Source organism: Bos grunniens, chromosome 15 (assembly GCF_055505025.1).
Source record: "Bos grunniens cultivar Pamir isolate PY7600 chromosome 15, Bosgru_T2T1.0, whole genome shotgun sequence".
In the NCBI taxonomy this organism is placed as follows: Eukaryota; Metazoa; Chordata; class Mammalia; order Artiodactyla; family Bovidae; genus Bos; species Bos grunniens.
In genome coordinates, this window is record NC_141179.1 from 28043983 (window position 1) to 28069784 (window position 25802).

At 47.3% G+C, this 25802-nt stretch overlaps 1 protein-coding gene across 8 annotated transcripts in view; it reads right to left on the minus strand.

Annotated features, from left to right (window-relative positions):
- Positions 1 to 25802, minus strand: part of SIK3 (SIK family kinase 3) — a 266066-nt gene that overhangs the window by 12235 nt on the left and 228029 nt on the right. For 2 of the 8 annotated variants that reach the window (XM_086339373.1, XM_086339377.1), the window contains exons 7-21: positions 20392 to 20510; positions 19735 to 19845; positions 19365 to 19508; positions 18851 to 18928; positions 18302 to 18411; positions 16785 to 16938; positions 16405 to 16560; positions 12891 to 12961; positions 10523 to 10666; positions 6613 to 6763; positions 5746 to 5871; positions 5393 to 5478; positions 4853 to 4962; positions 3508 to 3847; positions 1858 to 2732 (exon numbers count right to left, since the gene is read on the minus strand). In XM_086339373.1, the coding sequence (XP_086195499.1) occupies positions 1858 to 2732; positions 3508 to 3847; positions 4853 to 4962; positions 5393 to 5478; positions 5746 to 5871; positions 6613 to 6763; positions 10523 to 10666; positions 12891 to 12961; positions 16405 to 16560; positions 16785 to 16938; positions 18302 to 18411; positions 18851 to 18928; positions 19365 to 19508; positions 19735 to 19845; positions 20392 to 20510 (2775 nt within the window). Of the gene's footprint in view, positions 1 to 1857; positions 2733 to 3507; positions 3848 to 4674; positions 4963 to 5392; positions 5479 to 5745; positions 5872 to 6612; positions 6764 to 10522; positions 10667 to 12890; positions 12962 to 16404; positions 16561 to 16784; positions 16939 to 18301; positions 18412 to 18850; positions 18929 to 19364; positions 19509 to 19734; positions 19846 to 20391; positions 20511 to 25802 lie in introns of all 8 variants that reach the window. The other 6 variants (XM_086339374.1, XM_086339378.1, XR_015141876.1 and 3 more) reach the window with 5 other exon arrangements.

A 25802-nucleotide genomic window follows, 5' to 3' on the forward strand; every position in this document is an offset into this window, starting at 1 on the left:
TACGGCAACGCAGGGTAAAGGGGTGGGGAGTGTGCACTGTGTGCTCACTTGCTCCTTCCTGGAGTCTTGCACACGCGGTGTGTGCTCAGGACACGTCTGCTGGAGTGGAGTGAGCAGCTCTCTGGTTCAGTGCCACTTCCTAGCTGTGGACCTTGGGGGTGAATTACTTAATCTGTGCCTCAGTTGTCTCACCGGTAAAATGGGGATGGGAAGAGCTGTGAGGATTAGGTGAATTTACGTGTGACCGGCCTCTGGTGTGTGGCATGTGAAACGCCCTAGGGAAATGTCAGCTCGCCTCCTTTTCCGATGAAAGCTGCCGTTCACACAGGGAGCTTTCCCAGCCTCCCTGATGCCGTCAAGCTGCCTCTGCTAGTATACTCCCAGCCACAGAAAGCTCCCAGTCTGCTCAGCAGCCTCTTCTGGAAAGTTCTTGTGAAGGCTTCCCTGGGGGTTGAAAGCTGCTGCAACTTCCATCCTGGTCTTGGCTCTGCCTCATAATATGAATCCAGAGAAATCTAATCCTTTTCCATATGACAAGTGTGATGGCTCTCCTGAGTTTTCCCCCCAAGCCTAAACATCCCCAAGTCTGTCAGCCAATCCACTTATGACTTGGTCCCAAAACCTCCCCCTAGCCTACGTCAACTCAAAAATACAGCAACTGCAGGTGGACACAATACGTCTGACTGGTGCAGACCTCAAACTGGATGGTACCCATCTGCTCAAAAGCCCAGATCTAACGGGAGTTTTATGGAACTGCATCCCTATTGGTGCTTAATGAGCACCACCTGAAGGCACCACGCCCTCTTCACATAAACTGACTCAGGGTCAGGTCTTCCATCCTGCCCTGTGCCTGGGGACCCGACTGCCCCAGGAGCTGAGTCTGGTGTACTGACTTTAAAGTGCAGGGCAGGACAGGCTTCAAGAAGGGAGGGTGGGAAAAGTGCCCAGTTTCAGGGTTGAATATTTTATGGAGAAACTTGCTTTCAAGATCTGTGATGATGGGATGGATATCAGTCCAGATTTTGGGTAGGGTGAATGCTATGACATTAATGAAATGACATTTCCTGAGCATAACTTACTTATAGTGACTCCAATCTCCTTCCAAAGGAAAATGAATGCCCTCATTAATTATACAGTGATACTAAACGAAACAGCATGGCATCCCTTGTGATGCTGTAACATTCTGTACTTAGCTTATTAACGAAGTGATCAGAATAATAATACCTCAAATTGTTTAAATCATACATTCAGCTATCAAGTATGCCTCTCTCCCCCTGTGTCACACACACAAACATTATGTATCAACATAAACACATATGTGTATGTTTTAATCTTCACAAATACTCTGCAAAGGACTGTTATTCCTCCTGCCGTTTTTCACGGATGGGGAAATAAGAACCTGAGGGTTAAGTGACAAGGTCACTGCACTCATAACAGAGGCAAGTCCAGGACCGAGGGACCCTGACTTACTCCAAAACTGTTTACACTAAACCCTGTTTCCCTAGCACTGGCTGATTTTTTTCTATCACAGAGGTTAAAGCTAGCTATTTTGATGACAGCTGAGAAATTCTGGATTCTAAGGAACCACAGTCTGAATATGGGAAAACAGGTAATACATCCTGCTGACCATCATCTGTGTGTTCATTTTCTATCACTCTCTTTTAATTCTGAAAACAGATTCCCTTCCCCCATCAGATACCCATTTCCTACGTGCTTCTCCCGTAAAAGGTCCTGCAGGTCTTCTCAGGAATTCTTTCTCTCTTAGCAACCCAGAGTACCAGCTGAAAAAGGTAAACACCGCTGAGTTCACTGAACGAGGGCAGGCTGGCCCAGAGATCGACCCTGCAGGGCTCTTACCTCGGCTGGACACCTTATTTCTAGTGAAGGCGGCAGCCGGCTGTCGGTACGGATGGATCCCCAACTCCTGTGCGTGATTCACGGTTCCCAGGAGAGATTCAGGGTCCCCGGGGCCGCCTGTACTCAAGAGCAGGGGGCTGTCATGGCAACCTTTGGTCAATGTGTTCCCGCTCTTCCTGTCCGGAAAGCCGTCCTTGGCCCCCTCGCACGAGCACTCCTCCTCCATGCTCTCCGAGTGCACAAGCGCCGCCTGGGGAGCATAACCGTGGGTCGGGGTCGGGGAGGAGACCTGCGAGATACATTCTTGCGCCCTGATCTGCAGAAGGTGCTGGGGGCTGGTGTGGTGGTGGTGGTAAGAGTCAGCGTTCTGATACGGCAAAGCCTGGCGCTCCGTCATGCTCTGTCCCCCAAGGCCAGGAGCCAGACTCCCGGCGTCCCCCTGGTTCATGTGCCGGAACAGCTCTTGGTATTCCTGCTGCTGCTGCTGCCGCTGCCGCTGCTGCCTTTTGATGAGCTGTGCAAACTCCGCCGGGGGCAGCCGCATGTCCGAGTGGCCGGTGAGTGAGTGCCGGGGGGAGAGCAGTCCCTGGAGGATGTGGGGCACCTGCTGGTGTCGCGTGTAGTCTGGCGGCGTGGGGGACAGCAGGGCCTGCTGCAGTGCCGATGTGGTATAGTGCGGTGGCTGCTGATGTGCACTGGGAGGGAAGGTGGGGAACTGGTCAAGCGGAGGGACTTTCAGGGCTTGGGTGGGAGGTAACCCCGCTCCTGGTGAAGGGTTGTAGCTGCTGGGGGAACCCCGGGACTGGTCCGAAAACAGGTGGGGGTGTAAATGCGCCTGGTCGTAGTTAGCAGGGGAGAACCGATTCACGTTCAAGCTGCAGACACAAAAGGGAGTGAGTACCAGGCATCCGTGTGACAACTGTACTAAACTCCCCGGGGAACGGCTACCACTCCTCCTCAGCAGTGAGTCTCTGCTGGTACAGAGAACCGCGGGGCCACAGGGAGGATGGGGGTGTAGGCAGTACCCCCACCACCCCCTCCGGCTTGAGGGTAGCAACATCACTTGAATTAAGATGTGCCCATCTCTTAGAATATGAGTGATGGAAAGAAACAATCCTAGAAGAACAGACAAGGAGGGTAACTGAGATTTTTACCTACTCCTCTAACTGGCCCTTTTCTTCTTTGCAGACCTATAGTAAGGTGGTAGTGGTGTTTAGTCGCTAAGTCGTGTCTGACTTTTTTGTGACCCTATGGACTACAGGCCACCAGGCTCCTCTGTCCATGGGACTCCCCAGGCAATAGTACTGGAGTGGGTTGCTGTTTCCTCCTCCAGGGAATCTTCCTGACCCAAGATCAAACCCACATCTCTTATATCTCCTGCATTGGCAAGCAGATTCTTTATCACTGCACCGCCTGGGAAGCTATATAGTAAGGGAGCTGTGTCACTATCCTCCTGAGTCTCACTAGCATTTTGATCCTGAGTCAGCATATAGGTTTCAAGTCCATCCCAAGCCCACTGCCTCACTTTTAGTCAGGCTGAAATGAGCACAGCCCAGTCAGAGCCCTTCTGTTCTCCTCTCCTCCTCCTAAGGGGCTTCCTCCCACCTGGGTCCCCCAGAGAGACAGCCGGGAGACTCCAAGCAGCCTCACCTGTGGGCCTCCGCACTGTCGGCGCTCAGCTGCTTGGACAAGGGCCGGTGCCCATAGCTGAGGGCGGCCATCAGGCTGGTCCGGAGCTGCATCTGAACCTGACTGGTGTTGGGGCTGATGGAGACACCCCGGCCTGCAGAGGCGGCAGCGGCCCCAGGCATGCTGCTGAGCATGTCGACAGGCTCCTGGACTTGGATGGTCACCTGCTGTGACTGGGGAGGCTGCTGTATGCCCAGGCAGGTCAGTGCCACGCTGGGAGGAGGGGAACAGTTCTCAGGCTGCTGCTGGAAGATGGCACTGCGGGAGGGGAAGCCTTGAAACTGGGAGGAAGATGTAGCACCTGGGGAGAAAGGAGCCCCAGAGTGACCACATGCCCGGATTACCTGCGGCCAGAAGTCATGGGAGCCACTGAGGATGCTCAACTTGCATAGCACCCAGAGCAGGGCTCCTCCAACTCCAGGGCATGGAAGGTTCCTCTGGGGGATTCGTGAAGACACACACTCCTGGGCCCAACACTCAGAATGCTGACTCAGTAGGTAAGGACGGGGCTCTAAGAATTTGCAATTCCAAGAAATTGCCCGTTGATTACTCTCTGAGTAGCTCTCATTCAGGGCAACACTTCTCAAACTCTAATGCACGTGTGAAGGGCCTAGGGATCTTGCTAAAACAGATTCTCATTCAGTAGGTCTGCGATAGGATCTGAGATTTGATTTTTCCTGCTGATGTTGCTGGTCAGGGACCCTACTCTGAGTAAGAAGGGCTTTGAGACCAACTCAGGCTCTTCAGGGGATCTAGACTGGGTGGCATTACTTAAGAGATTCTCAGTTTTCAGAACGCTAACCCCTCAGAGTGCTGGCCTCTGAAGAACTGTATAAATTAGGGCCCGCTCATCTTTGCCTCCATCTGAACACCCACAAGAGAGGAGCCACGTGCCCAGAGGACCACCAAACTCAAGAGTGACAAGAGGGAAGGTTCTGGTGGTAGCCCATTCGTTTGGTACAGTTGGAGGGGACTTTATGAAAACATCAATACCAGTCAACCATTATTGAGAACTATATTGTTCCAGAGGCTATTCTAAGTATTATACCTAACATATATATCTCATAGTATTATTATCCCTGTCTTACATTTGAGAAAGCAGAGATGCCCGGAAGTTAAGTAGTTTACCTGAGATCTCACAGCTAAGGAGCTGGTTGCAGCAGGAGCCAAGCCAAGGCAGCCTGGCACTAGAACCACCCCCTTACACAGCATGTTGCTCCGTCACCGCAACCAGTGGCTTGAGGCAATCAAGACGAAGCCTCACTTCTCCTGTGGCTCACGGTTTGGAGAAAACCTCTCCACTCACCGTGAGACTGCATCATGGCGCTGCTCATGGGGGGAGGGCTGTTACTGGGCTGTCTGAAGAGATGGTTGTTGGGGTGGTTGGGAGGTGGGCTGGAAGGCTGAATCCTTAACCTTCAAAAACAACAGAACCAGATGAGTAAATACACTTCCTGAGGTGACAATATAACCTTGAAGTTAGTTTCAGCCATTTGATACCCACAGGCAGAAACTCCATTTTTAGTTTTCATAAGCTTCCAGGCTAGACACACACACACAGGCCGCCCACCACAGTCTACTGAAAGCCTGTTTGCATCTTATTTTCCCAGACGGCCCAAGGAGGCAGGGGTCACTGCATCTGGCCTCCTGTATTAGGTGTCAGATTACATGGTTCATGGGGATAAGAAAATGAAGTGGCACAGGAAGTCAGGATTTTAGGAAGCTGCTGAAATTTAAATTGGTCTTCCTGCCTTTCAGATGGGTTTTTCCAAGATGAATGCTATCGTCAGTTCTGTCTCCCATGTGAGTTAGGCCAACAGCTTAGGCAAAGAACATGTTTCATTACCTCTGGAGCTGGTGGGTGAGGAGGGCGGGCTGATTTTCACATGCAGCCTGAAGAGGTGGAGAAGGTTGAGGAGGACAGATAGAGTCCTAAAATACATGCGGGAAAGGAGAAAAAAATACTCGTGAGCTTGAAGACTAACCAGAGGTATTCTCGGGAAGGGAAGAGACTATCTGTGACTGAGATTTATGCTCCCGTCGTTCATCAAAAGGCTTGATTACCTTGACTCAAACATGGCAACCACACAAATAACTCAACTCCACTCTGCCCTGCATGATCTCTTCCAGCACTGACAGGCCCATCAGCCTGAGAGCAAACTCCAGACAAGTTGGAGAAAGCGGAGAGGGAAGGCCTACTTGAATCTGCTGCTGGAGAATTTGGTGGTGCTGCTCCTGCTGGTATAACATATGCTGCTGCTGGGTCTTCTCCAGGGTTCTTTCATCAATCTGCCCCCCGTACATCTTCTGCAGCTGCTCACACTCCTGAAGGGAAAGCAGTTCATACAGAGGGGATACAGCCAGGCCTACCCCATGCAGTGCCGTCAGCAGACGCAGAGCTGCTCTGGGTCTCATGGGCAGAAGGAGCCCACAGAGAACTGTGTCCTTGATGAGCAACTAACCCCTTTAGGTGGGCATTTGTGTACTAAATATATTCACGCTCTGTGCTGGCTGCATGAAGGGAAAAACACCAAGATGGCCTGGGTACGAGCGAAGGTTCCAGTGTGAAATCGGTGTACAAGGCACATGCCACTCGAAGCTTGGTCGTCAGGAAGGCAGAAAGGAAACCGGCCCTTTATAGAAGCCTGGAGGTACACTTCCTTCCTCTGGGAGCACCATTCCATACCAGCTGGAGAGTATGCCAGGTGGTAAGAACGCAGAGCAGGCTCCAACAAGACCCAGTGCCCATAAGTCATGAGGGGAACGCCAGGGTTGCTTCAAAAGACATTTCCGGGTGCTTCCCACTGAAACCCAAGCCCAGAAATTCCTCTCTAAGGAACCACAGAGACAGGAGGAAATTTAGTCCCTTCCTGGGGAAAGCTGGACGTAAGCAGAAGGAAGGAAAGCGTGTAAGGGACTGTCTGCTTTGGCACCTCTAAAACTGCAGTGCTGCTGTGAGGGGGCAGAGAGCTTAACACCCGTGTCCTCCTGCAACACCGGTCTGTTACCCATGCTGGTCTCTGCTACCCATGCTTCTCCAGAGGTGCCTGCCGTCTCTAACATTACCTGCTGCAACTGTTTGATGCTGCTGTTGTTGCCCATTTTTTCCAGGTGAGCTTTGAAGGCCTGGATGCTTGCAGCCCCATCTGAGAACCGGCGCACAGGGGAGAAACGCTCCGTAGGGAGGTGCAGGGTGTTGGAGTCCTTGTAGGTGGAGCTGAATATATGGGAAGAGAAGGTTAGGGGCTAGGACTGAGGGGTTTTGACCAAATCACCTAGGGACGCTGTTCCAGATGAACACAAAGCTGCTGGCTACACACGCAGCCTGGCATATTATGCCATTTCCATGCCATCTCCAGAGGCCAGTCGTTTCCCTAGCCTGCCTTCCCTTTAGAGGCCTCCAAGTGACCATTTTCCATTTCCACTTACCTTGAGTTGGCTTAATGTCCAAGCCTGGGAAGGTCCTGGGATCATATACATCCAGTTCTTAAAAATACACTGGGTCAGAGAGAGAGGAGCTTCACAGTAGCCCTCAAGCCCAGCTGTACAGGAACTCCTCCTTTTACAGTCATGTCTCTATCTACTGCCTTTACAAACCTAGAACAAACCTACCCGTGTGACCTAAAGTTTTCCCTGAGTAGTAACCTCTGTATGACCGACCAGAGGGAAACTAGTCAACTTTGGGGTCAAAGGTCTGGCCTGGAATTCATAGGTTTTTTATGCTAGAAAACACAAGGTGGAGCTTAAAGTGGGGAAACTGGGGGTCTCTGATCCCCAGATGGAGACAGCCCATGCTTAAGTAACGTGGGCCTGAAGATCCTGCACATACCTGGTCAACGCAAATAAGGTTATCTGCTGTGAGAGGTAACTTCTCAGAGCAGTGGCACCCTCCCAACCTGCTAATGAAAGAGGAATTGTGTGGATTACCTTCAAAATGACCCCCACTGCTCAATAAGAACAAAGCCAGCGTCTTACAGAAAGAAAGAACGAGCTATCAGTAAGGAATGCCTAAGACGACATGAGAGTTAGAAGCTAAGACCTATACTTGTTTACCTAATCAGAAAGAGATGTTTATGGGTTGAAGTAAGCAGATAAAAGACTGCCAAGGCAGCATTCCAGCAGCTGATGGAAAGGATCAGGGTTTCAGGTCCAGGGCAGAGATGACATCACACTGAGCTGTGGGTGAAATGATGTACCACCTTGCCAGTTACTCATTCTGGACAGAAGCGGAACCAAGGCTAAGAAAGCGGGTGAACAAGCGAATTCAAGTGCAGCAGACACGGAGGGTCTAGGAGGGGCTGATGAGTGTGCAGAGGAGTTAAAAGAGTTCTGGCAGCAGGGAAAAGCCCTCTACCCTCTAATGATGGCTCCTGTTTGAGACTCCACCTGAAGCTTGACACAGCAGTGAGCTGATGAAATGAACACAACGTGTATCTGGGTTCGGTAACACAAAAGACAAATGAGTCTGGAAGACACACTCCAGAAACAGTGATCATGGGAGCTGGTCTCAGGGGTATTTCCTCAATATTTATTTCTGTTTCTACTTCAGGTGTTTGGAGTTAAAGCAAGCAGGTACTATTTTCTCCTAGAATTTGATTCTTATACTTTCAGTATTTTCTGATGGTGGACACATTTCTGATTCACTCAGAAATCTGTGTTCTTCAAGGAGTTAATTATAGTCTGTCTGTACAAAACACATTCTCTCCCACCCCAGATCCAGGTATTTCATGACTTTCCCAGAAGATCGGGTTGTGAACAAACTGACAGCCTGGGCAGCCCAGCACAAGGAGCTTCAGAGGAATAGTTCTCATGTAGCTGCTCATTTTGGAAGCACTGAGAGTATCAATTGTGTTTTATTTTTATTAGCAATCACATTCAAACTCAGGACAGCCTCATGGCAGGCTGATATTCCCACTACACTCTTCAAACAGGGACTTGGCTCCCCACCTAAATAAAATCCATCTTGTATTAGTTAGGTTTTTTTTGGTTAATTACACTTAATTTTTCTTTTAATTTATAAATTACACAATTCCAGGATTACACACTCAGATACCTCTTCTGTCTTCATGTTGGACTTCATCTACAATACCCCAGAAGAATAGACATATCTGCTGTTCTTGTGTCATTTCCTCCAGCAAATGGAAGGAATTCAATAATCTCCCCAGGCCACCCATTCTCAGTGTTGGACAGCCTTGGAAAGTTTCCCTTTCGCCCTGAAGACTTGCTTCAGTCTCTTCTGTCACCATGCTTTTACAGCAACTCCATGGAGACGAGCTGAGTCTGCATAAACACCGCACCTTACACGATCCGTCACTCACAGAGTATTCATTCCAGTTCAAACTGGCTTGACCACAGGGAACCCTTGAAACACTCTACCAAGAGTGTTCACACAGAAACAGACAGTAGACAGATCTCCAGCAGGCAAGGCCTTGACAATGACCAGGCAGCGTGGAAACCACACAAACGGAGCTGTGGGCCAGCGTGGCCTTCCTTTAGTAACAGGACTAAACACAGTATCAGGTCAGCGATAAAGGCAGACTATGGGGATGTGCTCATCTTCATGCTTGCCCCACAACAACATGGCCTGAGGAGCACCTGAATTAAACAAGGATTAAACCCAAAGGACTGAAACTAAACAACAGAGCCTGGCAAAGGCTAAAAATCCAAGTGTGGGGCTGTCAAGGAAGGAAAGACAGGAACAGGGAGAAATAAAGCAATAAACGTCTATCAGGTAACAGTAGAGAGCTCAGAGTTATTGAGAAATCATAGAAAATGTACGGGCAGCTAATGATCACCCAAAGTGGTGGAGAACTGTAACAGTGAGGTTCCTGAAAGATTCTCCTGAGAAAAATACTGTCTGTACCCCCAGAGTTTTATTTGAGAAATGTCACTCATGCCACTCCTAACAGACCATTTGTACCATATTATTTATGGTCACTTATGAAACCTTATCTTTCTTCTTTCTGAGTTCCAACGTGGCATTAATGATGGTTCAGTTTGCTCAGAGGTCACCTGTCTCTGCTGATTACCTGTGATGCCCAGTGGGTCACAAGACACAATACAAACACTGTGTCAAGCTTGCCAGCGTGAGTCTGGCTGCAAGACTGAGTAACAGCACATTTATAAACTTAATTTCCTCAGAATCTGCTTTCCCAACTTCCCAAGTAAGGCTGCTCTTCACTGTCCTCCCAAAAAGACTGGGAAAAAAAAAAAACAAACAAGCTCTAGCGACTGGTGGTGGCTTTGAAACTGTGGCCTGTGAGCTTGGGGACAGCTTTGGAAAGGACTAAGCTTAGATTTTTGGTCATCACAGAGTTCACAGAAGATAACCACCTTCTTAATCTAGCAAGGTGTCACTCCCCTCATTCCCAGGCTTACTTGAACTCAATTTTGTGAAGTTCTCTTGGCAAGGAAGGCTACACTTGTTTTTATGTCTTTAAGAGAAAATGAATTATAAATTTACCAGAGACCTACTAGAAGATTTTTCCATCAGAATGCTGCAAGGATGACTTTCAAGCACAACACTCAAGAGGATGCAGTGTCTCCACTCTACCACTCACAAAGGAATGTGTTTTCCCCCATCCAAGCTCCTCATTCAGGGGTCACATGATAAGAAATGCTCATCCTTCTGATGGCGATGGGTTATTAAAAGTCAAGCCTACTGATGTGGTTACAAATCCTATCTCCAGCTGGTCTTCTGAGAGCTTCACCCACTTGCAGGTTTCAAGTTCAATTTCATCTATGAGTCAACGTCTAGAGTCATGAGGAGCAACTGCAGGCAATAAACATGTCTACGAGATAATGGGAAAGAAGCGTCTCCTATGGCCCTGGGCACGGCTGAGTCAAGGAGCTGAGAAGATGCAAAGTTCAGGATGCTATTTAAAGCCATGATGCTAGTCACCACGTCTTAAGACTAGCCAGAAGGGGCCTGTCCGATGGGCCTCAAGGAGCTCCCACGGCTCACATGGCTACTCACCGATGCTGATCAGGTACCAGGTGAGGGGGCCAGACCCGGGAACGGAAAGGCTGCTGTCCTAGCTGCCGCTGTAGGTCCGGTGGGATCTCAGCTGTAGGGTTGGTCATGGCCAGTGTGTGCCTTTTGGACCTATTTGCCAAGTACCTGCAACAAGCAGGAGCACATTTCATAGTAAAAAAGACAGACAGGAGTACTCCTCAGCAAGAAGCATTAGAAGTTAATCCAAAGCACTCAGAATGAAGTGGCGCCAGAGCACAGAAAGGGCTCAATGGCCAACAGACTCCTGACTGGATGGAAGTGAGACATGTCCCAGAAGGCCAACAAAAGCTGGCTTCCCACTGAAGTGGCTCAATGCTGGACCTAAGAGTAGCCGTTAAGAGAAGAGAGAAAACAGATGTCGCTCATGAAGTGGATCAATTTTCCTGACTTTATTCCATTCAGGAGAAGAATGTATTTTCTGCTGGTTAATTTTGTTCCTTGGTTTCCCTCCACATTTCCAAAATACAAGTCAGAGGAAATGAGCCCTAAGGACTGTTCCTAGAGATGAGCTGAGAGAGAGATTCAGATGGGCTTTGCGTATGTCTCCTGAGGCCACTGCCCGCAGGGTTTGAGGCTGACCTTGCTACAAATCATGGAAAAAGATCCTTTTGCATGGGGCTAAGTTAGTTCCCACACCAACCCTTTCCTCATGCCCCAAGACTGTAACTCCACTGTCGGAGAAGAAAAACTGATGCTGTCCCCAGGAGACCAACATTCTCTAAAGGATGAAGAAATGAAACCACATGAAATGTTTAGAACTGTTTTTTAGGTGAAAAAAAAGGCAAGGCAAGAAAAGAGAAGTTTCAAAAGCTGAAGAGTTCACAAGCTGATGACTTTTATTCTGAAGGTCTTTCAGACCCACCACTAATACCATAGCGCATTGGTCCCCCTTGGTCAGGACGATGACTTCCTTCACCACTGCTGCTCTTCTTGGGCATGAATAAAAGAAGCATCATTCCTTCCATGACATCAAAAGGGATGGGCATTTTACCCTTTAAATGTTGGTCTTTAAAGAAGAAAGGAGGAGCTGGAGGGGTAAAATGTAAGACAAAGAAGAGAAGATGAAATACTGCTATCTAATTCAAGTAGGAAGGCAGTAAGTTTCCTAATTTCTCTTCGTGACTCCAGCAGGGCCTATATGCAACTTTATACACCCTGTGATCGGCAACCTATCGAAATAATAACATCAAGAAAGAAACAAAGTCAACGCAATTCTTCTATTGGCTATTCTGTAGAAGGAACTTGCCCACCTGCCAACACCCCTGTTCTCCACTGTTCTTTCCACACGGGACCAGCTTCTTTTTGGACAGCAGCTCTCATGCAGAGCTACTAGCGGGTAGAGAAAGGACACTGGCCAGCAACCATCCGCGTAAGAGGTCTTGTTTCATTCATTCTTAACTACTTTGCCCATTTCAGCTAAAACCAGTTAACAGGCTAGAGAGTAATTAGTGGTATGTAAACTTGCCAGAGGGTAGGTAAGCCATTAGCGGTTTAATATCCATTTGATAAAAACATTCAAAGTTTCCCCAAGAGCCCATGAAAACCATTTTATTTCAACTTCCCTCAAGGGAAAAAACATATAATCTTGAAGAACACCTGTATTTCTGGGAAAATACATGCTGGATTCTGGTCAACCCCCGCCCTCCCCGAAAAATAAGAAAATCAACTCCCACAAGGGATCATGCATGAAGCTGGAGGACCACGGCTAATGGAACTGAGGTCAAATGAACAGTACAGCATGCCTGATGGTCACTGCCGTTTTCTGTGAATTAGGCATCTCTGCAAACAATGGATATTTGCATCTGTCCCTGGACCGAATCCCATATTCTTTTTTCAATATCTCTTTGTTGATACAAGGGGATGGCAGAAACACAGCAAACAGTACAAGAGGTATTCATTCTCCTGGAAAGGAAGAGTCCATGCCAGCGGTCCATGGCCAGACTAGCTAGGATCACTGTCATCCCAAATCTCCAATTCCTTTTCAGTAACAGTTCTTGGCAGGTAGGAGCAGGCTTTGTGCCTTGTGAATACTATCGGAGTTGCAATATGAAGGCAGGGGGCAAGGAAGGAAGGAGGGAGGAGAGAAAAAGTTCTTATGGTTATTGCTGTCACTTAGGGGACTTCCAATGGTGCTTACAGAAATGACATTTTCTGGGTAGTCTTCCGTGACTTCCGTGTGGGGAGGAACATGCCATCTGGCTTGAGCAAAGAGACCACACAAATGTTGAAGCTGCACTGGACCACCTCCTTGGGCAGAGGTGACCTTTCGTTGGTCGCAGGGGGAGCCTGCCCAAGGACGCTCTGCAAGCACTGCCAGATGCCACATTACCTCTGCACAGCTTCCTGATCTGGCTCCCCATCCGAGCTCTCCTCGTCCACAGGGGTGACTGCTGGCACTGCCTGAGGAAAGACAGGAAGGAAAAGCTCAAAGCGGCGCTTCTTCTGCAGCAGTTCTTACTCTGGACACTGGGCTCGGGGCAGGCCTCTCAGGTACTTTATTTTTTTTAATCTGCAAAGCTTTTCTAGGATCCCTGGGTTATACAGAACATTCACAGACCTTTCAATTGTCCCACTTTTACCTTGCTCAGTTGATTTTAATTCCTCTGATTCATCTTCCTTCATTCATTTATTCATCCAATAAATAAGCTGAATGCCCACTATGTTCCAGGATATAATGTGAATTAATAAAGTTCTTGCCCCTGTTTTACAGTCCAGTGGAGGACAGAGATAGGCAAACAGACAAAAGGACAAAATAGCATGACCCAGTCATGGGTGTGTGGGGACTGAGCAGGCATCTTAGAGGACGTGGCCCCGTACCCAAGGCTTGAAGGATGAGTAGGAATGAGTCCGGCCAAGAAGGAAAGAGGTTGCAAGCGTCTAAGGTTTCTTGGCCGAGAGAGAAGAGAAGGCCCATGGGTGTTTGAGGACCTGAGAATATAGTAGGAGTTTGTTTACCTGGAATGACTAGGAACTGATTTGTTGTTTCATGTTAAAGTTATTTCCAGATTTTAGATGTCCTTAACGCCAGAAAGTACTCTTGCCTGGAAAATCCCATGGACGGAGGAGCCTGGTGGGCTGCAGTCCATGGGACGGCTAAGAGTCGGACGCGACTGAGCGACTTCACTTTCACTTTTCACTTTCATGCACTGGAGAAGGAAATGGCAACCCACTCCAGTGTTCTTGCCTGGAGAATCCCAGGGACAGGGGAGCCTGGTGGGCTGCCGTCTATGGGGTCCCACAGAGTAGGACGCGACTGAGGCGACTTAGCAGCAGCAGCAGCAGCAACGCCAGAAAAGCATACTGGTTTTCTAAAAGTCCACTGTAGCACATAACATATAACTGTGAAGTTACAATTCAACGCTTTAAAATCACTGTCACCCGCCAAAACATGAGGACCACCACAATATGCATGCATTATGGTGACTCTTCCCAGCTGCCTGTGGGCTGGGACATCGTACAGCCTTGACAGCTACTCAAACCCTGGGGCTCACGGAACCACCATGCCTCAAGCACTGAAGCAAAAATCACACTTTCATTATTACAAAACAGCGTTTTTTAATGGCATCACCGACTTGATGGATGTGAGTTTGAGTGAACTCCGGGAGATGGTGATGGACAGGGAGGCCTGGTGTGCTGCGATTCATGGGGTTGCAAAGAGTCGGACACGACTGAACTGAACTGAACTGAATTATAAAACAAAACAAACTTTTGGGATAATTCCACTGTCTGAATGCTTCTAGGGTTTCCAGAACCCTAACTATGGTTCTGTGAGGCTGGCGGGAACAGGGTTATACAGGAAGTGGCTACAGATGAGGCGGGAGAGGAGCCCTGTGGCCAGTTATAAACAGCCTTGAATACCACATGAAGAACTTTATTTTGAGGGAAGGCAGTGGTGAATCACTAAAGATTTTAAGCAGGGACATGATGTTACAAGATTTATATTTTAGAAAGCTGGCCTGCTTTAGTTGCAGCGTGAAAATGTCAGGTGACAAGGATGAGGAGACAAGCCTGGAACCAGGAAGCCCATTTGGCAGCCACTGTGTTAATCCAGGCAGAGGATGACAGTAGTTTGAGTGGGGAAAAAGGCAGTGGAGATGGGACAGGAGAGAGACACTTACTTTACAGGCATGGCATAACTGCTTTGATGTGGGAAGTAAGGGACAGGGAAGAATTAAACAGAAAACCCAGGGGAGTGATGGTGCCGTTCCCTATCACCTGGAGGGAGACACAGGTTTCACCGCATCAGGACGTGTTCATCTGAGGACATGCTGAAATAAAATGGTGAGGACTTGCCAAGTAACCAACTGGATCTGTGTAGCTGGTAATCATATAGATAGAAGTGCAGGGCTCAGAAAAGCATTGTGGGCCAGAGAATCTCTCAGTGACAGAAATAGGGAAGTGGACAGGATCACTCAGAGAAAGTCTGTAAAATGAAATGGAAACAGGACCTCAGACAGAACTGTGGGTTTCTAGGAAAAAGAAGAAAGGGAACCTGAAAAGGGGAGCTAGGAGAAAAACACAAAAGAATACGGTAAAAGAAGACCATTTTTCAAGGAGAAAAATGGTCAGCCATAACTACTACAACTGGGAAGTCCAAAAAGATAAAGATGAAAAATATCCACCAGAAGTTCATTAGTGACCTTGGCAAAAACAGTTACAGTGGACAAAGTCACTGCACCTCCCATAAAGCTGTTCTGGACCTTCCAAATCTACACTGACCTGGCCTTTTCCTAAGTGCCTCTGCCACCTACAGGCCCACGGTCTTCACTCCAGCACTTCATCACATTGGTCTTTTACTGTTACTCCAATACTTCACATATGTGGATCGCATCTTCCTATTATAGTATAAGCTCAATGAGGCCAGAAACTGTAAATATGAATTCTTCCCTTTTCCCAGCAGCCATGTTACTGGCACAGTAGACCTGCATCAGTCTACAAACTGTTTCATTACTGATCTAAGATAAGGTAGGTAAAGTAACAGAGAGTAATATTTATAAACCTTTATAGCAATTTAACAGAGTAATTTTTTCTGTTGAACCAAATAAAATTTAGCCTTGTAGTTCATATGTTTTAAATTTTTAATTTTTCTGATAATAGGGAAAACAAGGTCCTCAAACTAGAGAGACACCTTAAGAAGCACCGCCCTGAAATACCCAGTGAGGGCTCTGGATATAATTAGCACTCAACCTTAATGTAGTATGAGATTTAATGGATGAATAAATGAATGAAGGAATGAATCGATCTATGGCAGGAAACTAATCAGAAATAAACAGAAACCAGGGGAAGAAAAGAATCTTTGTGACCATCATATTAAAAAACATGGGGTTGAGAGATGCCAACTGTCAGCTTAGAAGCCAAATCATCAAGGGATCCAGCTGGCACCAAAAGTGTGAGGTATGTTAATCAAAGGAGGAAGAGTTGGTGAGAAGGTAAATCTGGAAACCAGTCTAAAAAGCAATTAAGCCCAGAGAAAACTGTTAGTTTCCACTGCCCTCTGGCATGGAAATGTGATTTGCAGGAAGGTCGGGCCTGAGACTATGACTCCCTGACTTGAAGCAGGCAGGGCAGTAGCTGCCCTTTACTCGAGTGTCTACAAGAGGCTCCCCAAAGATGAATCCCTCCAGAAGCAGGATACAGTATGGAAATTATTTGGTTAAGTGAAGAAGCTAACCAAAAATTAAGTCTGGAAAATTCTACTAGCCTGAAAAAAATGGAAATGACACTGAGCATTGCATGTTGAGGGAAAGAAGAAATTCAGACGTTTAGGTTGGAGACCCTGAGTTCCAAAACCTCTTTACAAAAAGCCTCTGAGAAAGCAAGCAGGGCTTCATACTGCCACTCACTGGTGTCATGGTGACAAGAGGGGAGGGTCCCCGTGGGCGCTTCAGCAGCTGCTGGGCGTGAAGTTGGATGTTGGCACCTCCATCTGATGCCCTCCGGCCAAGGGGCCCCATTCCGTTCAGCAGCTGCAGGGTGGGCGGCTGTAACAGGGACTGCTCCTGCAGGAGGAGACAGGGAGGGATAGTTCGGTGAGGTGGGGAGAAAAGAGGAGAGAAGACAGCAGTACTCCAGTCTACTGAAAGGAAGGGATCCCATGATGGTGACGTAGGAGAGAGAAAGCACCCTTCTAAGGACACCCTGAAATCCTGGGGACGGTCTCTGCATTTCTCAAAGGCAGCTCAGACGAGCTCTCTGGGGGCAAGCCCTCTCCCAGGTCAGATACCTTATATTCCAGCTGCCCGGTTGGCTGCAGATTTTGCATGGGCAACAGGTTGTGCATGAAGTTCACGTTCGGGGCCACCTGCAGGAAGGGAGCCTGCGGGTTGACTCCAGGAAAGCCAGGCAGCAGCTTCTGCAGATCTTCCATGACCTCCGTGCTGACGGGAAACAGGATGATGGAGAAGTCTGGTTACAATTCTCCCTCACAACCTAGAACCCCAAACTGAGGACACTGCCAAATTCTGCACGGTTTAGTTTATCTTTCTACCTTCCTCCTAAATGTGTATTTCTCTCCAAGGTGCCAGAGCGAGCAGAAGTGTGTGGAGCCAGGTGTGTGGAATCTGGCTCTCTGCCATTTCACTATCTGTGGCTGGGGATCACCATTCTGCACTGACCACTCATGTAAAACCAACAGCTCTGTGCCAACAGGAAACACTGGCCCCCATCCAGTTCAGGTCTCCGAGGCCTGGAGGTGAACAGCAAGTAAGGGAGGACACGGCCATCCACTCAAACAATGGCTGCCCCAAAGTAGCAGCTGATTCACCGGGGAAAGAATGCTGTCAGCGCCATCAGGGCTGATGGGCAGATAAGCCGTGGATGGGCAGGGCTGTGGAGTTCCGACAGAGGGGTTTATAGCACACTTTAAAATAAGAGCTCTTTCCACTAACAGGGTGACACGGGACTCCACCCTCCGAAGCTGACATTGTCTGCGAAGCCAGAATGCTCCCCGATCGCCTGTTTCATTGTAGGCTGATAATGTGGAGCAAGCAAACCAGTAAGCAGGGGAGGCTCTTTTGGAAATGACTCAAAGAAAAAAGAAACCAGCTTTGCTCCGAGCTGAACTCTCAAGAGGACTCTTGCCACAACCTTCTCTTCCCTACTCAGGAGAAGAAATCGCCAGAAAAGTGGCATGGCTATTTTTAATGGTGAGAATCTTCAAGTGTTGAACAAAAACCAAGAGAGCTGGCCTTCAGTCCATTTCTCCAGTGTGCGGGCAAGCAGGGGACACAATGAAGGGCTGTTTTGGGAAAACACTTTGGGAAACCGGTACTTATCTGGCATATTTTTGGACTTTTGTTCACATAATTTTTTTTCACTGAATTTAATTTTTTTACATCTATAAATTCTATCCTGCTGTTTGTCCTCACTTCTTAGATTAAGTCTTCCATTAAAATATATGGCAAAAAGCACCTCTAAAAGTTGTCAAACACAGATGCATTTTCAGGGGTACTTTTATGTGGTACCTGAGGTATCTGAGGTCTTTGTGGGAAAAGACATGCTATGCTCTTCACCAAAGTACTGTCATTGCCTGGCTCGATGGCGGCTTTCAGCCCACCCTGCACTAGTGACAGGTCTGTGATCCTCAAGTCCAAGCAAGTCTGACCTACCAGGGAGCCTGAAGAGGTTAACCACGTGTCTTGGCCACTGTATCAGATCTCATCTGGGAGATACAACGAAGTACGGGAAATGTGCCACAGGAGGAACTCAAAGTCAGATGGGAATTTTCTGCCGGACACTCACCGGGGGTCAGCCACGCCCACTGTGTGCCTCCTCATGGACAGATAGCGGACCAGCGCTTCAGGGGAAGGCTCTTCACCCTCGTCACTGTCCACGTTCACCGCCCCGTCCGGCTGAGGTGAGGGAAGCACGGACAAATCAGAAACAAGAGAGTGAGAAACAAGAAAGAAGGGAAGGGGACTTCCCAGGTGGTCCAGTGGCTAAGAATCTGCCTGCCGGTGTAGGGGACACGGGTTAGATCCCTGGTCCAGGAAGATCTCACGTGCTGCGGGGCAACTGAGCCCCGTGTGCAGCAACTCCCGAGCTCGCACTCTAGACCCCGTGCTCCACAACAGAAGAAGCCACCACAACGAGAAGCCTGCCCACTGCCACGAAGAGCTCCCTGACTTGCCGCAACCAGAGAAAGCCCGAGAGGCAACGAAGACCCAGCACGGCCAAAAATAAATGGGGAAATGAATAAATAAGAAAATACATAGAAGTAGTAAAGAAAGGCAACGAGGCTATGGGAAAGAAAGTAGGTTCAGTTGACAGCCACCAGGGGCTGCTACTTGCCTCCACGATTTGATTCTCTGGGTTGATGAGCTGCACCTGGGGGACGCTGATGTTCATAGTGGTACCAGCCTGCTCCGCCTGGAAAGCAGCACACACACATACAGGCTTTTCAACACCAGAGGGAAATCATAGAGGCTTTCAAAACATTCTTGATGGCTAAAGTCTATGTTTCTACTTTTGAGTTTTTGGTTCCTCTGCTCTTAGAAGCTACAAGGAAGTATTCTTTAGCGAAGACAGTCTCTCGCAATGATTTATGGTTTCTTTTCTTAAAAAAAAAACTCAACTATTGGTGTCCCTTCCAAGTGCTGGAATACTCTTCCACCCACTCTATCAAAGAAAGACTGAGTTCTTTGCTTGGCCTCTGACAAAGGAAGAGATGGCAGCTGGGAGGCGATGGGTAAGAAGAGCAGGTAAGCCGACGGATAAGCATGATCTGGCGTTAGAGAGCGATGGATAACCACCACCCCTCTCCACGTTACTAGTCCTGAATCTGATCACTGGAGTTATCACCCACCTGGAGGTTGACTGGCGGCTGGAAGCCCATGGTTCGGGGCATGCCAGGAGGTACTCCAACACGCAGGGTTTTATGTCTCTTATGCCGGTCACACAGCAGGCTGTAGATTGCACTATAGTGATCATAGGCATCTGATCTTAACGACTACCGAGACAAAAGGGGAAAGAGCAAAAAACCCTGGTGAAACAGCACGTCAATGACCAAAACTCTTTTAAAAGTAATAGTAGAATAATAAAGCGCCTTCTTTTCAAGGGGCAGAGGAAGAATGGGAGGAAAATGAAAAGATCCAGGTTCCCAGGAAGAAGGATACATGGGAAAGACAGGGCAGAGGGAGAGCAGCCCCCACCCCGGCCTCTGCTCACTTAGGTACCTGCAGTGTCCGCTCTTTGTCCAGTCCCATGTTTTCCATGGCTAAGAGGACATCCTCATTCAGAGGGTCCATCTGCCTTTCTTCCTTCAGCTGCTGGCATTCGGCTATTAACTGTAACAAAAAAAGGCAAGCTATCAAACTCCCAATTAACTACGTCAAGATGGCAGATCATATATAATGAACAAGCTGTTCCATGCTCCCTAGCTTGTGATATTTTTGGCCTTAGATGAAGCCTAAGCAAGAAAGCCCTGGGTACTCAGCTAGGAGCAGATAAGATGGCTAGGCCACTATTTTCCTGAGCTCCTGGGGTACCTGGGATGGCTACGATGATTTAAATAAAGGAATGCTGCAGGATCTGTTGGACTGTGCACAGCGAGAGATAAGAGTAGGTGAACAATCCCGTGGGAAGAGGCTGTACTGTCCCAAGACCCGGGAAGGGACCCGGATGTGAGGACATGCGGTCAGGAACTGGTATCACTATTCCGCAACAGCTCAGCTGGTTGAGCTTCCTTCTTGCTGGCTTTACTTGCTTCAGGATTACACAACAGCCTGCATCCAGGCCTGCCCTTCTAGGTCCTGGCCTGGTTACAATCTTATGCAAAAGAGCCTGCAGCAGCCCGAACAGGCTTTCCTGGGGGCGAGTGGAGGCCCGCTCACCCTATCGAAGTTGGGGTCCGCATCCCCTAGCTTCATCCACTTGTGCTTGCAGATCTGCTCCATGGAGAGGCGCTTGTTGGGGTCCAACACCAGCATGTGGCGGATCAGGTGCTCACATTCTGCAAGAGACATGGAGCCGGCCATCAGTGCCGGTGGGGGAGGCGCTGCGGGGGCCGAGGAACACGGGCAGGGCGAGCAGGTGGACTTCCTAGCTCCTGGCTTCTCATTTGTTTCTCTCACTTCGTGATCCTTACCTCTGCCATGGCTTACCCCAGAAGGGGCCAGGCAAAGGCAGGAAGAGGTGGAGGAGAGGGAAATTCAACTCAGGGCTGGGGGTGGGGGGAGTGGGGTCCTGGTTAATACCTTCACTAAAAGTCGGATTAGAAAAAAATCTGGGATAATCCCTGGATTTCATTTACTTATATTTTGTAGGGCCCCATTTGCTGCAATTAAGGAAGAGTTTCAGTGTCTGAAGCTATTCAGTGCCTTACAAGATCCCCAAAATACAGTCAGCTCCTTCCTCCTCTCTGCATTCTGATGTGCACACTAACGCTTTCGGGTGTAGGGTCCCAGGTGTGGGGAGAAGACAGGCATGGAGCCTCCCTACCACACATGGTAACCTTTACTGATAATTTTCTCACATTCGCAGGGGCATACAACTGAGCTCTGAGCTAAAGAGATTCAGATCAGAGAGGTGTCACTCTGGGAGCTCATGTTGCAGAATACACTGCAAAAAGAATGATGGCTCCAAAATCAAGATGCCTATATTCTGATTTCAAAACCACCCTCTATTTCTAAGTGTTCTCATCTGTAACTTGAGGGTACTGATGATGACATGGGGGTAGCACGTGTGATGGAACTGAACCTAGATACTGATGATAAAAAAACAGCACCATGGAGACACTCTGCTGACTACTTCACACATATTTTGATCTCATTTAATCCTCACAGCAATCCCAGGAGGAAGAAACGATCATTATTCTCACTTTGGAGACGTTAAAATTAGGCACAGAGAAGTCAAAAAACTTGTTGAAGACCACTCAATAGGTTAGATTTCAAACCAGTCTCTGCGGTTGGTGCTCTGAATCACACACCAGCTCACCCAGAACCCGCAGAATAAAGTCCAAAGTCCTCTGACCCCACCTCCAGCCACGTGCCCTGGGCTCCCTGAGCTCCAGCAGCACAGGCCTTCTTTATAGTCTGTGCATATACTCATCACGTTCCCACCAATGCCATTTACACTCACTGTATCCCTTAGTCAGGACGGCTGCTCCCCAGCCCTCACGTGGCTGGCTCTTTCTCATTCAGGAAAGAACTTAAATGTCAACTTTCTCAGAAAGATCTCTCCTGACCACCTCATCAGCCTCAAGGAGGTGTCCAGTCGTGCCCTATGACATCACACTAATTTCCTTCACACTAATGACTTCTGTGTAAAATCACCTTATTTATTTACTGCTCATTGTCTAACCCCCCGCCCCACCCCCCGCCACGTGAGGCCTTTTTTATTGCTGTTTTCAGTATCAAACATGCAATGCCAAAGATGATGATTATACCTAACAGGAGTTGAATAAATAGCTGCTGAATATATGTGAATAAGTAAACATTTATTGAAACTAATCAAACAAGACTGTATGTGAGCAAATGCTTTTAAAAACTATAAAATTCTCCGTAAGATACAAGATTGTTTCCATTTTACTACAGCTGTCCTGAAAAAAAAAAAAAAAACAAAAACAAAAACTGGCCAGTGATACTAACAACAGCAATATTAAAGAGACTTTAATAAATGAAAAGACTTTTTATATCCAAGGCACTGTGCTTACCAACTTTATTTCATTTAATCTTAACAACAACCCTATGTTAGATACTGTTATCAGCCCCATTTATAAAAGAATAAACAAGTTAACATGATCAACCATTGCTACATTACAGCAGAGTAAGGACTTGAGAGCTATGCTCTTAGCATATTTTCATGTGGATACAAATCGTCTGATATATTTTCCCTGAATAAATTCAACTCTGAAACCTCACAATTTCTGCACCATTTGGCGAACATCATTCTATGTCACCATCATGAAAGGAATACAAAGAGTAATTAAGACAAATTACTCAATTTTTAAATTTATTCTAACTTGAAAAAGAAATAAAACAAAGCCTCTATATCAAAATGATTTTATGGCAGTCATCAGTTTGTTCCAGCTTTATGATTAAAAGTACAATCAAATGCAGTATGACTCTCGAAGTCTGTAGTTCCTATATTCCTATAAAATGCATGCCATCTACAGCATTAAGCTTTTATGAAAATTATGTCTCCAGAGTAAGCAAGGCTAGAATCCACAACTGCAGTATCTGTGTGGAAGACAAGTATCATGACCACATACCTTTATGGTCTGCAATTACCTGAGAGGAAAAAAATGTTCTTGATTTAGAAAGCTGCTAAAACTAAAGACCCGGGTGTATGGAGAAGGCCTGGGCCTGATTCCAAAGCTGGGAAATTATCATTCGGACCACTAGATGGCACTCTAACTGTTCTGTTTTCTTTTGGTTTTCATATAGTATCTCGTGCATTAGTCCTGAATCAGATGACCAATGCTGAATGATGGCCAGTTATGGGCTTGCTTTAAAACAGAATTTTAAAGGCATTTTCTTAAAAACAAACAAAATTAACACCACTGTAATAAGTCCTGAGTGGAAGATCTATCTGGTTCAATTTCAGGATCTTGAAACCTCTTTTCAGTCATCCTTAACTATTAGTTGGTTTCAGATGCCTTGAAAAATCTCCAGAAAAATGCAAACAAGAATTTGTACACAAAATTTTGCGTCTACCTTTTAGTCCATGCAAGGAGCCCACAGACCCTGAGTCACAGATTCCCTAGGTGTTTACAGGTCCCAGGCTGAGGGGCCTGCAGTCATCTTGTTGCAGTGGCAACAACTGAAGGACACAAGCCCACATCTGTGCTCCCGACATGCTGTCCAGCACCCAAAGGAGCAGAAACCTCACACTCTGCACCTGCTGCACAGATGGCGGAATACGACCAAATGCGGAAAGCCAGGGTATTGTTATCAACTCATGCTTCTTACGCATCACATACAGCTCAGGAAAGGATGTTCAAACTAGAAGGCACCATTCTACATAAAACATGGAAAGAGGGTGAAAGAAAAGGGAATAAATGCTCTCACACCTAATAACACAACTAACCACCAGACAGTACATTAAAGTGAATGGAAAGAAAACAGGGCCCCAGATCAAAGAAGACAAACACCAACTTGCCCAGATGCCAGAGAAAACTGTATTTTAATGTCAAAAACAGCCCCATCGCTTGTTCCTCCTCAAAGGGCAGCCTTTGCTACTGAATGGAATGGAAGCACTGCAGCAGCACAGGCAGCTCCGCCTGTGCCAGGGGGTCTGCTCTCAGCGGCTCCTTGCAAGCTCAGGGCAGTGCTGGCCCCCTGGGAAACCCGATGCCGCCAGAAAGGGGACTCGAGGGCGCCCAGCTCGGGCTGCCCCATGGTGCTGACAGGCGTTTGGGTGGCTTTGTGGACAGCGGACTCCTGTATGGGCAGGGTCCTGAAATGGGAATTCAGTTCAGACCGCTTCCTAAGTTGTAATTCCTTCTGAGGCCGGGTCTTTAACATCTTTTTCCTTTTTTGACCTTGATGATAAACAGCTTTCTCTAAGAGGCTGAAAGTATTCAGTTTGAAGGGGAGAAAAAAATAAAGGATGAAGAAGGGGGAGTTTAAAACCAACTTGAAATTCACCTGAGATATTTAGTAGAGGCTCTGTCTCTATTTCCAAGACAGAAGAAGAGATATTAATAGAATCACGTAAGAGAAAAGTTCCTGATTAAAACTTTGAAAACACGCCACTGAAGGTTAAAAGTCACGAGGCTGATTTATCGGGGAGAAGAGAAGGTGCAGGCAGGAAGGGCACAGGGAGCGCTCATCAGCATCTGAAGGGCACACAGAAGACAGTGCGTTTATACTGCGCTGCTCCAGGGCCCGGAATCTGGAATAATTAGAAGTAACAATTTCAACGCAGGAAAAATCTTTTCAATTATTAGAACTGATCCAAAGTACTAGATTAAGGTCCTAGGGATTTAAGGAGGGGCCCCTGAGGGAAGTGAGGTGGGGGCGGGGGTAGTCAAGTAGGCAAGGCCACACCTGGAGCGCAGCTGATTTTACTCCTTTTATACATTTGTATTCTGAGTAAGGTTTCACTTTAAAAATTAAGTCCAGAAGCAACTGGATACGATAAACTCTTTGGTCCCCTTCAACTCGAAAAAAACCATGTAACTATGAAATGAGAACAATTTGACCTGTGAAATAGTATCTTTATTGTTACTAGAAATTTTCCATTTAATGATTTATTTATATTGTATTTACATTACCTATGTAAAGTTTTAAAATGTATGGAGTCATCAGGATCCAACTCCTTATTTAATTTTGAATAATTAATGGGCGATGTTAAGCCCTTCTCAAGCCTGGCAAAAAAACCCGCTTTTCCCCCTTGCTCTTCTAGTATATCCAATCCCAATCTGAGAACACTAGGATTGAGCTCAGAAACTACCATCTCACTGGCTTCTAAGCTGTCAATGCTCAAGAAGTTCCACTGCTCTTAAGGAAATGAATCCTTTCAGCAGACTCCTCTTCTATTTCCATAAAAGGCTGAGAGGTCTTCTTTGTTTTTGATTAGAAATGTCTAATCAGAGGCTGGCGTTTGCGAAGTTGTTAGAAAGGGCCCCCAGTATTGGTTTGAGGAAGACTGGGGGCCCCTGAATGTCTCACTGAGCTCTGCATCACCAGGGCCTGCACAGCACACGGTGTGAAATCAGTTCTCGGTGATGCCAGACGAAAGAAGCACTGGACAAGGCGACTACTACAATTCCTCCTAACAACTTTAATAATCTGACTCCAAGAACCCACAACAGAACAGGCATTCTCCGTGCTTCAAGCTGGAAAAACCAGCCAACTGTCATTTTACAGAACATTAAAATGTGGCACTGTCTGGGGGCAAAAGCCTGGATCAGATGATTTCCAAGGTCTCCCATTGTAGCTTTAGAGTCCACTGTCTCATTCACACAGAGGGTACTTACTTACCAATCGTTTCTGAGGCTGCCCAGAGTAATGTGTAAATCAGATTACCGTGTGAGGAGGCAGCTGTATGTGACACAGCCATAGCGTCTAGGTTATGATACAACAAACCCAAACAGCTCTTGGCAGATCAGATCTTCTCCACAAACCCTGTGGATGTGTCTGAGAATAGTATCAATATATGTCTTTACCCTCTTAAGAGAACGAAGTGAGAGAGAAGAGTGAAAAACAACATAAGGAAGGAGGGAATGGAGAAATTCTTTTAAAAATATTATTTAGTAATAATTACTAACATTTCTTGTGCACCATATAAGAGGGAGGCA